This window comes from Hakea prostrata, chromosome 10 (assembly GCF_041222555.1).
Source record: "Hakea prostrata isolate BN-2017 chromosome 10, UWA_Hpros_2, whole genome shotgun sequence".
NCBI lineage: Eukaryota > Viridiplantae > Streptophyta > Magnoliopsida > Proteales > Proteaceae > Hakea > Hakea prostrata.
In genome coordinates, this window is record NC_142609.1 from 18,952,060 (window position 1) to 18,964,473 (window position 12,414).

A 12,414-nucleotide genomic window follows, 5' to 3' on the forward strand; every position below is an offset into this window, starting at 1 on the left:
AGACGAACTTTCCCTGTGCGATTTTGCTTGTTAAAAACCTCTTCTTCTGAAATGAGGGTATAAGACGAACTTGGCGCTCAATATTTTGGTGTTTTATCAAACGATTTTGAGAACGTACAACTTCGGTTCGTCTGGTCCATTGAGATGGTTGGTTCATAGACACCAAATCGGTCGAATCGCTCACTTAACTCTCCATAGTTGCATCAACGGCTACGATTAATTTGAGCGCATTCTACGGCTCGCTGAACAGAATGCGCAGGACTGAAGCAAGCTATTGCGATTGTTATCTACTTTTTTTTGGTCAACCGATTGTTATCTACTAACCACTGTGTGTTGGTGTTGTCTGCAATCTGCATGCGGCAAAGAAGATGTTTGAATAGATAGCCCGTGAAGAGACTCGTCTTATAGTTGTTTCGAATTGATGATTGTGGGTTCTATGTTGTACCCAGTATTTTCTGCTTATGACCCAGGGAACTGATGACTGGTTGGGGCCTCAAGAACACCAATGGCGACGTCTATTCTTCAGTTTACACATTTGTCTTCCCCCAACTCACCAACTTCACATGAGGCATCCTTTCCTCCACTCTCTCTCTTACCCAAATGCAGCTCTCTCAGGGAAATCAAACAAATCCAAGCTGCAATCGTCAAGTCCCAGCTCCAAAATGATTTCCCTGTCCTCACCAAGCTCATAAATTCGTGTACTACCAACCCATCTTCCTCCATGGATCATGCGCAACACCTGTTCGATAGAATTCCTCAGCCTGATATCGTCCTATTCAACAGCATGGCTCGTGGGTACGCCCGCAGCCATTACCCAGTTCGCGCTGTGGCTCTCTTTGCCCGTGTACTTAATTTGGGCCTCTGCCCTGACGACTACTCATTCCCGTCCCTTCTCAAGGCGTGTGCCAACGCTAAAGCCATTGAAGAAGGAAAACAACTGCATTGCTTTGCTATCAAACATGGCTTTCATTTTAATGTTTATGTCCACCCAACCCTTATCAACATGTATGCCGAGTGTGGTGATGTGGATGCCGCAAGCCAAGTCTTTGAAAAGATTTTGGAACCCTGTGTTGTTACTTATAATGCACTGATCACCGGTTATACTAGAAACAGTAGGCCTAATGAGGCATTGGCTTTGTTTAGGCAATTGCAAGCAAGCAATCTCAAACCCACCTACGTTACCATGCTTAGTGTACTTTCTTCTTGTGCTATGTTGGGTGCCTTGGAGTTGGGGAAGTGGATACATGAGTACATTCAGAAGAATGGGTTTGACGAATTTGTAAAGGTGAACACTGCCCTGATTGACATGTATGCTAAGTGTGGGAGCTTGAATGATGCTGTGTCTGTGTTCGAGAGTACACAGTTCAGAGACACCCAGGCTTGGTCAGCAATGGTTGTGGCTTATGCAATTCATGGACATGGTAGCAAAGCCATATCTATGTTTCAAGAGATGAAAAGAGCAGGTGTGCAACCAGATGAAATAACATTTCTAGGAATTTTATATGCGTGCAGTCATACAGGGTTGGTAGATGAAGGTTGCAAATATTTTCACAGCATGGTTAACCATTATGGGATTATTCCTAGTATCAAGCATTATGGTTGTATGGTGGATTTGCTTAGTCGAGCAGGGCGACTGGATGAGGCTTTTCAGTTTATTGAGGACCTGCCAATCAATCCCACGCCAATATTGTGGCGAACATTATTATCTGCATGTAGTAGTAATGGCAATGTGGAGTTGGCAAAGCATGTCTTTGAGCGGATTCTTGAATTAGATGACTCACACGGAGGAGACTATGTGATATTATCAAATATGTTTGCAAGAGCTGGGAGATGGGAGGATGTGAATAACTTGAGGAAGATGATGAAAGATAGTGGAGTGGTAAAGGTCCCAGGTTGTAGTTCAGTTGAGGTGGACAATGTGGTGCACGAGTTCTTCTCAGGGGATGGAACACACTCTGAGTCTAAGAAGTTGCATAGGGTACTGGATGACTTAGTTGAGGAACTAAAGTTGGTTGGATATGTGCCTGATACTTCTCTAGTTGTTCATGCAGACATCGGAGAGGAGGAGAAAGAAGCTTCTCTTAGATATCATAGTGAAAAGTTGGCAATTGCTTTTGCACTTATAAATACTCCTCCAGGGACGAGTATACGTGTAGTCAAGAACCTCCGTGTCTGTGGAGATTGTCATTCAGCTGCAAAACTAATTTCAATGCTCTTTGGTAGGCAGATTATCCTCAGAGACATCCAACGCTTCCATCATTTCAAGGATGGCAACTGTTCTTGTGGAGATTACTGGTAGATAGAAGTTCTGTTGTAATCTTCCCTGGTATATACACTTCTTTTCTTTTTTGTGAATTTTTCGTTTGTTTATTTGCATAGAGTATGGTATTACTGTAGATTTGCATTAAAAGGTGGCATTGATTTCAGAATTGCATGACATGCTTGACAATTGAAAATCACATTGGATTGTTTCCATTCAATGCAGCTGAGTCAGTCAGAAGAAGTCTTGGGTCAAGTCTGAGCATCCCTTCCAGGTAGAAAATTTGGTTTTAGAAAAGAAATATAAGTAAATGGGGTAGTTCAATACTTCTATCCTTCAAAGTGACCTTGTGCAGTTGGATAGTAATACACTAATTTGGAGTTTTCTTGTGAAGAAATTGCTTATGATGTTAGAATGATTGAACCACCAGAATCTATAACTGAGGCTTAGCGACAAACACCACCTTAGGGGAGAAATCTTGTTACCCTACTTATAGTGTCCAAGCCAGCCTCAATTTCAACTTTTATAGGCTTTAAACCACTGATTGAACGATGAACTTTATAGTTAGAACAAGCTCACCAGCAGCACCAAAATCTTCCCTCTTCATATTTGCTGTGAAGTGTAACAATTTGAATAGCTTCCATCTTGGAAATATTTTTTATTTTTTTGACTTTTTGCTGCCAGGGGGGAGGGGGAGTGGAATAGAACAGTAGAAAAAGAATTAATTTTTCTTAAATAAAAGAACCTTGTTTTATTCCTCATCACCTCTGTTTGCATCTCTCAACCTCTTTCAGCCCCACTGTCTAGAAAATTTAAGAAAGAAAAAAGAATTACAAAATGAAACTGAGGATTGTTAAAGTAGTGGATATTATATCTTGTGAATATGGGATAAGATTAGATGTTAGTCCAATTAAAAACAAAATGAATGATGGTCAATGGATATGCTAAAGAAAAATTCAGATTATGTTGAAGCTATATTAACTTGGGAAGTAGACCAAATCCAGAGATGCTTCCTTCCTTGAAATGCAACTAATGACACAGAAATGAACTACTTCCAAGTGTGCCCTTTTGGACCACTTATTGGATACTGAGTTAAAAACATGGTTTCCAGTACTGAGGGAGTCTGAGTCTGGAGAGGGTCATAATGTATGCAGCCTCAACCTGTTTTCTCTGATGCTGGTTTGAAGTATTGTAGGATATTAATTCATACTGCCCATATCTTATTGTTCATTTAAGAAAATAAGTTGTTGTATTTTCCTTTCACTTTATAAAAACAAAAAATATTTGCAACAACAAGCAAACATGATTCATTTTCAATTTTCCATGATTCTCAAGACAGGGGAGCCTAACATTGTTCACCTGAGTGAGGTTTGGCTGCAGATGGGATTTCATCATGACCTCTAATACAACCTTAGATAGGGTCTGGGACTTTGGCTTCTACAGAAGTAGCATAGAGCCATGATCTTTCCTAAGGTCTTCACCATGATAACTTGTAGGGTCCTTCCCTAATTCTCTTCTTTCTTCTTCAAAAGAAGAATATTTATTTATTTCTGGACCTCAGAATGAAAGAATCCCTGTTCTTGAGGGTTGGTTTGTAAATAGCGGAGCTATTTGAACTAAATTTCCATTAGTTGAGGATCAAGTTAACTTACTGGACTAATTGTGAAATCCAAAGGAATAGATGGAACCTACAAAATGTAAATATCTTGCACCTGAAATAACCTACCATCAGGTACCAGGGAAGCTCCTTATTGTCATTCATATCCAAGATTACCTATAAAGAGTATCTTTGTACTTGTTTGGTGGCACAAAGCATATGTAAAAGGATTAATAATCCTTGAACAATTGAGTGGAAAAAGTTGCATTAAACATCATCTGATTTCAAGAGAAAGAAGGCTTTACAAATTACTGTTCTGGTAAACCATAATAAAACAATCTAGTGAACATAGAATAGACCTATGAAACTCATGGAACCAACAATTAGGGATTGAAATCCAAATTCTGAAGGAAAACAGATACATGTCAACTGTATAAAGCTCTAGTAGTTCTCAAGAATTTATCCTTCTATTAGAAGACAGTGAAGAAGATCTGAACGAGGAACATAACCATGAAAATGATCGTTGTGATGTAAACAAAAAGGGTCCATTGACCGCTGAAGCTCCTATGAAATTTATATAATATCACTGGAAAAAAGTTAATTTTCCTTCTGTAATGATTTTCAATACGGAGTTTTACTTCCCGGTATTCACTGAGATTTGGTACCAAGTTGGCCGTCAAATCATGGAAGAGATTGACCACTTCTTGATCATCACGAAGGAAGTTAAAGATTATGTTATTTGATTTCAGCTCTTTCACATCATCAGCATTCACAATAAGCGACTCCAGAAGACAGATGTATGAAGTGATGGCAAAGTCACTGGGAGCATCAGGGCAGGCTTCATAGGCTACCAGATTTAAAAACATGGTCTTGGTTGATTGATCAACCACAATTGCAGGAAGTAAAAACTGACCATGGACAAGGTGAGATATGAAACTCACGCTTCTTAAGCTTGGACTACTGCTTCTCTTGCACATTATACCGGCAGCTCGAAGCTCTTGGATTGATCTGAATGGGTGAAAGAATTGATGATCTTTTTTTGTGAATAGCCATAGCTTTGGTGGAGGTTTTGTACCAGTAAACTCATTCCATAGTAGGTGAAGGAGATGAGGAGGATGATCATATTCCTGCGAAGAGGATTTGGCCCCAGACAGCCTCCCGATGAATTTTCGGATCATTTGTTGCCCTTCAGTAAAGCGAAAGCTCATCAATTCTTGGAGTACCACAAATGGAATTTGATTCTCTAGCAAGAACATGTCCCTTAAAACAAAAGCTATCTGATCATCCTTCATCCTCATATCCTGGAACTTGCCTTTCACCGCACAATCAATGAAATATAGAATAAAGCAACCATCCAAGAACATCATACGCAGGAATTCTTCATCTTCGAAAGTAGCAGTTGAACCTTTAGCATAACATTCCCTTGCTTTATGGCTTACCTCAACAAATTTGACGTAGAATTTTCTGGTGTCTCGGCTGGAGATGAACTTCTGTGCAATTCTGGGCTTGAGGTTCTCCACTGATTGAAGCTTGGGATGCCTATGGTGAAATGGACCAATGGAAATCACAGCTGGGTCATAGCATCCTTTGTTTTTCTCAACATCGCGCAAAGTCAAGGGAACCCTTTGTAGCTTATGCATAGAAGATTGACTGGTTCCAGGCTCTTCCACATCCCTAGTCATTGAGATCCACCACTCCGGTGGAATAGGCTCATCCTTTCTTTCTTCTGTAATCTCATGATAAGGATGGCTTTCCATCATTCAAGAATGGTGGATTCTGATCAGTTTGGTGCTCCTTCATTGGCCTTTTTGTAGTGTTGAATGGATGCAAAGGAGAGAGGTACCTTCCTTCTTCTTTGGTTGTTACTTGAGTGAGGATGCTTGCTTTCAGGAGATACTTTTGCATAATTTGCAAGGCAAGGATAAAGCTGCATACCATGAGGCTTCACTTCTTCACGGGTATAGTCGTGAAGGTGACCACACAAAAACAATTAGTGGCATTAAGTTGTTGTGACTTGTGTTCATTTCTTACCTCCTGAACTACTCAAGACAAGATTCAATAAGAAAGTAGGATTTTGATTCTGTTTACCAGATTACTCCAGATCAGATGAACTAGCTTCCCAAGAAATATTCAACCAGATTTGTTTCTCTCTCGTCTACACTTTTGATTTGGTGGGCTCTCTCTTTCTTCAGTTTTGGTTTGTGTTCTTCAAGTATAACAAGACTTCTTCAATCTGTGAAGGAATCGATTTGAATATTTTCTGCCTGAGCATTAATGCTTGTTTTATTTCCAGTACTTATTTAGAATTTACTCCTGAAGGGTGAGATTCTTTCTAATTCAGTGTTTGATTTCAAATAGAATAATTTAAGAAGAACAAGCGAACGGATCAGGAATGAGTTTGCTCATTCAAGAATTGTCCTGAAACTACAAGAAACGAGGTTTTAAAAAGCAATCATTAATAGAACCCGACCCTTCAAACAACCATTTTCTCTTTCATTCTGAATTAATTTCTTATGTTTTAATTTTTGCATGTTATCTATCCCACTAATGTACGAATACGAAATTGGTCACTCTGCCTCCCCTTCTATTCCTTCTCTTTCACAGATGAGTTTCTTCTCCTCCTAAGATTTTTCATTAAATTCATTCTAGTTCATTGCAAAAAATATTTAAAAAGATAGCATTTCAATTCTTTCTCTCAATTCTTTCTCTCTCTTTCCCTCTCCCCCGTTATTAAGAGGGAATGGAAGTGTAGATAGAGAGGGTAAGTGAGTGGGTGATAATTACTTCACATAGCTACATTAATGGAACAAAAATTGAAGATAAGAAAATGGGATAATTTGGTTTTATTACTAATCAAACCTCATTATTTATAATGTTAAGTAGTTTGCAAGTAGTTGTTAAGTTTGAATATGTAATCTCTATTTTACCTTTTATTAAAATTAATAAATCAAAAAATAATATTTTTCTTATTTATAAAAAGCAGAATAATACTAGTTTTATCCTTATTTTCAAAATCCATGCATTTTGACCTAAAAAACAAAAAGGAAAACCCATTCACATTCATTCTCGTTCTCTCTCTTATCAGGGCTATTGCTTCTTGTTAAACCTCAAATTTCTCCCAAAAAGTTCTTATCCTTCAATGTGCCTTCTTCTTCATGGTTATGTCAGCTCCTATTTAGTGACTCCAACACCTGTAAATTTGGCTATGATGAATTGCAATAACAAACACTGTTACAGTGATAGAGACTTTAAATCCTTGAAGCAAGGGGTTTATTTCTTTCATATTTCTACCTTCTTTCAATTTTTTTCCTGATAACACTTCTATTATTTAGTTCTGTTAGCTAATTTCAATGTTTAAAATACTCTTCTTCCTTGCCATCTTCTTTTACAAATTTCTCTGTAGAACTTTCTCGTAAAAGAAAGGAATCAGTTAATAGAATTAAGTATTTTCATCAAAACAAGTTAAGTATTTTCACCCAAATTTTTTTGAAGTATTCATTATCATTGAAAGAATTGGATCGGGTTCTTTCTTCCTCTTTACCTACTCTGCTTTCAAAGTAGTCTTTTCACTTCTTCAATATCAATTTCAGTAATTCTATTGTCTATGATTTTGAAATTTAAATCAAATTGTGCAATTCTTTGTATAAGCAATATAAGAAAGTGGATTTATTTTCCTCATCTTTAGTTTCTATTCTGAGTTTCTTCAATCACTTTTTTCCTTTATTCGACCGTTTATTTTTAAAGAAGAAATAGATTTACTTCCCTCATCTTCAGTTTCTATTTTGAGTTTTACTCTATCACCTTTTTCCTTTATGTGAACATTTCTTTTTCGAGAAAAAAATGAATTTATTTCCCTCATCTTAAGTTTCTATTTTGAGTTTTATCCTATTTCTTTTATTCAATTCTTTCCTTTAAGAGAAGAAAATGGTTTATGGTTAATTTCTTTCCAGAGTTAATTAAGGGTAGTATTATAACATAACCGAATAAGTAAAGAAAAAACAATTTTGGGGTTTCCAAAAAAATATAAAGATATCACATCATCAGTAAACTAAGAGGGCTTAAAAGTAGGGAGGCATTAGTTAGTATAGACAAAGTTAAATGTTGAATTAGTGATTTTAAAAAGCATAGGGAATAAAGTAGTAATAAAACCAAAGTACAGTTGGGGCAACAGTAATTATCCCTAAGAAAATTCATTTGAAATAAAAGAGAAAACGGTAGCTAACAATGTTGGATTGTAATTACCTACAAAAGATCATTGTGTATTTAAATTAGAATCAAGTCATAAGATCATTCTATCATATATATATATATATATATATTTATATATATCCACTATATGATTGAAAGATCTTTGTATCATTTCTTCCTTGAGCTATGCTCATCAATAAAGTCGTTTTAAACCCCCCCCCCTCCAAAAAAAAAAACTTCTAACATATGGGATGGAAAATTCTCTCCATGGAGTAGAGGCGTGATTCAATCTTGGCTCTTTGATTCTTAGAGCCTTATTGGTATCAATTATTATTCTTTGACAAACTTTTATTTTTGTGTGTATGGGTATCAATTATGAAACCTATTTTTATTTAAAATAGTAGAAATGTCTTATAATCCTTTTTTTGGTCATTATTGTCCCCATGTACTATAACTTAATTACTGTTTTATCCCCTATACTTTTTGAAAATTCAACATTAGACTTTACCTACAATTACTGATCCCCCTTGTCATTAAATTTTCTTCATTAAGTGATGACATGGCATATTTATTTATTTAAAATCTCCAAATAACCTAAGGTTTTATATTACTTATTTCACTTTATATTAAATTACATTACTACCCTTAGCAATTAGAGAAAAAAAAAAAAAAAACCTTAATTAAATGATCTAAAGAGAGGGGAAAAAAAGCCTCATTTTCTTCTCTCACCCCACCCCCTCCACCCAAAAAAAAGGGAAAAGAAATTGTTTCCTTCCTCTTCCTCTCAACGATCCCCAACCCTATTCCTTCCTCTCCCTAGACAAAACCCAAAATCGAGATTCAAAATGTAAGGTAATAAAAAAAGAGGTAACTCCTCATTTTTGTTGTTTTGTATTTTTTTTCCTTGGTACAACAACTTTTGTATGTTACTTTCCAAATTAATGTTATTTTTTAGTTTTTTATTATTAATTTTCTAATTTGATGTTATCAATTTTAGGAAGTTCCTACTACTAGGAAGATTCTTTTATTTTTTTCAAGAATCTAAAATGATAAGAAAAATGTAAGTGTAAAATTGGTATTTCATGTGGTTTCTCTAAATAAGGATAGTATCGTCTTCTAGCTTCTAAATTCTAGAAGAGTGGGGGGGGGGGGGGGGGACAACAATAATTTCATAAAGAATAGGGTTCTTTTAATAATTAAGCTATAGTACAAGGAGGCAACAATAATTATCTTTTTTTTAATGAAAGAAAACAATATATTGCAATGTAGAAGCAGTCCATATAGGGCTAAGGTGGTACATGTTCCAAGTGTCACTTATCCTTTTCTCAAATGCACTATTTTCCTCCTGATTAACCATTTCCAAATTCTAGCTTAACAAAAGGAGATAGGGGCACATTCCTTAGTGTTTTTAGAAGATCTATACATAATTGAGCTAGTTCTATAGGCCATAGTGCTTTTTCTGGTGCCAAGGAGATCAAAACACCTTGCTTAGTATACTATATTTCATCAACATGACGCTTGATAAGTTGTACTTGATATAAGCCTCTTCAGGATGCATCATATATCAACCTCCAAATAGAACCAATCCATCCAAAGCTAATGGTGGAAGTGGCCACCCAAAAATTCCCAAAAGTCCACTCTGCCTTTTTCCATAAGATATTAGCATCGACATGGGTTTTACAGCTAATAATATTGTCAATAATACAAGAGTTATTGTATCTAATTGGTCCCAATGCAAGATTTTCATCTTCACTAGCTTAATTATCCAATGCAAGTTGGGGGAACATTTACTAGACACAACCTTATTTTGCATTTTCTAAATATAAAACATGTGGTAATTATGACAGAAAAATCCATTGTAGAGATGTCCATCCATGCCCATCTTAGAGAGAAAGAAAAGGCATATGTGTAGGAGAGACTGATGAACTAGAAACTCAGTTCTTTTAGGCCAAGGTGTCTAGTAGCATCGGAAAAAATGGTCCTTGCACATGGTGATGGCATCGGATAATATGGAGTCCCTAAGGCTAAACCCACAATGCTCAATCCTTTTGTCACACCCCACCTAGCCGATCCGGTCATACCCGAATACCCGTGGGGGTGATACACCGCAAGACCTACGTTCAATGACAATTCCACACAACATATGATATAGTAAAATCAGACGGACAAGAATAAATCAAGTTTTAAATATAAAGCTATCAAATCTAAAATAATGATTACAATCATCCATACCTACAATCAAAAGGGTATAACATCAGAGTTTTGAAAAGAAAATAGAGTAATTTTCATCGTAGCGGAAAACTAAACTAGACTAGTTCTCTAATGGAATTCAACTCACAAGAACAATCTTAACACTGGCATAAAGCTCCATGTGCATCCACTTCTTCTTCAGTCACTCGTTCAAGATATGTCGGCAACGAATCCTCCATTTGGAAGAAGTCCTCATAACCTGCAGTATAATCTAATAGAAACAGACATATAAAAGGAATGAGTTCAACAGAGCTCAGTGAGGTAAACTCAACATCATATCATGCATTCATTCACAAGATTTCACACTACACATATAACATAAATATCGATAATATAATTAATGATAATGATATGATATATGAATGATTATGCTATTATGCTCCTAACTCTATCATGAAGTCTCTATGGTAAACACACATTAAGTCATACACCAATCTTCTTTGGGCGGTCTCAATCACTCTTCCCTCATGGCACTCAAGCACGTCTGTTGGGTTCTCCGCGGTTGTTGGGTAAAGTCTTGTCAAGTCATGGTTGGAGATTAGGTCATCACTCTCTCACATCACCATTGATATAAGATCTAACATGTGTCAAGGATAATCCTAGGCCTAATGCAAAGTCATACGGTCTTGTACTACATGTGGTATAGATACTTTCCCTATGGCACCAACCAACTCGGTTCAATATCCAATATCTCCCCTCATGCCTGGTGCCCTGTTGGTTCAATACTTTCCCACCTATGAATGGAATCCTCAATGGGAGACATCTGTTGGACCCCATTCCTTAACCCAGTGGTCATCCACATATAATAGACAGGATGTTCTCCATGTCCTCTCATAAGTTGGTTACCGATCTTGAGCGCCCATGAGCCCTTATCAATTATATGCAACCTTACCTCTCTATGATAATAGTGGGCTTGCTTAACACACAGGACCTAGCCACTAACATCACGGGTTAACCGGCTTCAATACCCCTGTCGAAAGGGTAGTAGTACCCATGAGGTCACCTAACCAAACACTTCTAGACATGCCCTAAATATGTCAACCATTTATCAGGGAAAGCGCCAATGGCACCATAGGAATGTGTCACATACCTCCTCCTCCGGTGTCCTATGATGGAAATACCAAAAAAACATTCCCCATTCCCAATCACAATCTAAGCAATCACATAATGTCACTAGGGCAATGGGTGAACCCACAACCCTAGTAAGCAACATAAAATAGAATGGGTAATTTAATTCAACATCATCCATATATTTTCATATCAATAATTTAAGATTCAACAAGAAAAACTCAATCCATTCAATCTCATCCATCTCATACATTCTCATATCACCATTCAAAGATATTGAAAAATAGAAGACATAATCACAAGATAATACTAAAGCAAGTCAAGATATCAATAATAAAAATTAATTAACATAATTAAACATGCAAGATAAGCTTAAGTATATTCCTCACCTTCTAACTAGATTCCTTTTTCTAAAGATCAGTAATTCCTTCCCACAACTTGGTGACTAAAGATACAAGATACATAAACATATTTATGCAAAAGAAATAATTATCACAAATAAGAGTCAATTTGGGTTTTAAAGGATATCCCAAATATTCCCATGAAAACTCAAATCTGAAAACTAGGTTAAAAAGGATAGTTCTCAATCTCACTAGTGAATGGTCTCTAATTCGCCACCGATTCGATGTCTAATCAAAATGAAACTTTGGGAATGTCTAATTGGCAGTACAAGAATCCTATGTATTGATCGAATTCAATCTAGATCAAAAAACCCCAAATTGGCTCTCCTAAATCACCCGTGGGTAACTTGGAGAGTCAAATTCCGAAATCTTTCTTAAGTGGACAAACCATTACTCCCATACACAGGGGAACATTAATACAAGAAAAGATGAGCATCCAAGATACCTAATACTCTTCCTTTTCAAGATCTCACAAAAGAAGAGAAAAGAAACTTCCACCAACTATGATTAGAGAGAAGGGTTTAAGAATTCTCACTTCCTTCAACATTCCCACAATGATCTGAGTCGCAGAGCACCTTTGATTGGAAGGGAAATACTCTTCTCCATGGTTTCTCCTCTTCCCGCAGCCTCAACCTCGTTCTAGCATAAAT

General features: G+C 36.6%; 2 protein-coding genes across 2 annotated transcripts; one reads left to right on the top strand and one right to left on the bottom strand.

Annotated features, from left to right (window-relative positions):
• The first annotated feature begins 261 nt into the window (after positions 1 to 261).
• On the top strand, positions 262 to 4,677 carry OTP85 (Pentatricopeptide repeat (PPR) superfamily protein). Its single transcript, XM_089138496.1, has 2 exons — positions 262 to 2,534; positions 4,607 to 4,677. Exon 1 carries the CDS (start codon positions 506 to 508, stop codon positions 2,297 to 2,299), a length of 1,794 nt encoding a protein of 597 aa, XP_088994622.1. The 5' UTR covers positions 262 to 505; the 3' UTR covers positions 2,300 to 2,534; positions 4,607 to 4,677.
• Positions 4,328 to 5,614, bottom strand: LOC149002231 (putative UPF0481 protein At3g02645). Its single transcript, XM_089138669.1, has one exon. The coding sequence runs from the start codon at positions 5,612 to 5,614 to the stop codon at positions 4,328 to 4,330; it is 1,287 nt and encodes a 428-aa protein (XP_088994795.1).
• Positions 5,615 to 12,414: the final 6,800 nt, after the last annotated feature.

Coding starts and splice junctions, on each gene's coding strand:
- OTP85 (XM_089138496.1), top strand. CDS start 506: ATGGCGACGTCTATTCTTCAGTTTACACATTTGTCTTCCCCCAACTCA.
- LOC149002231 (XM_089138669.1), bottom strand. CDS start 5,614: ATGGAAAGCCATCCTTATCATGAGATTACAGAAGAAAGAAAGGATGAG.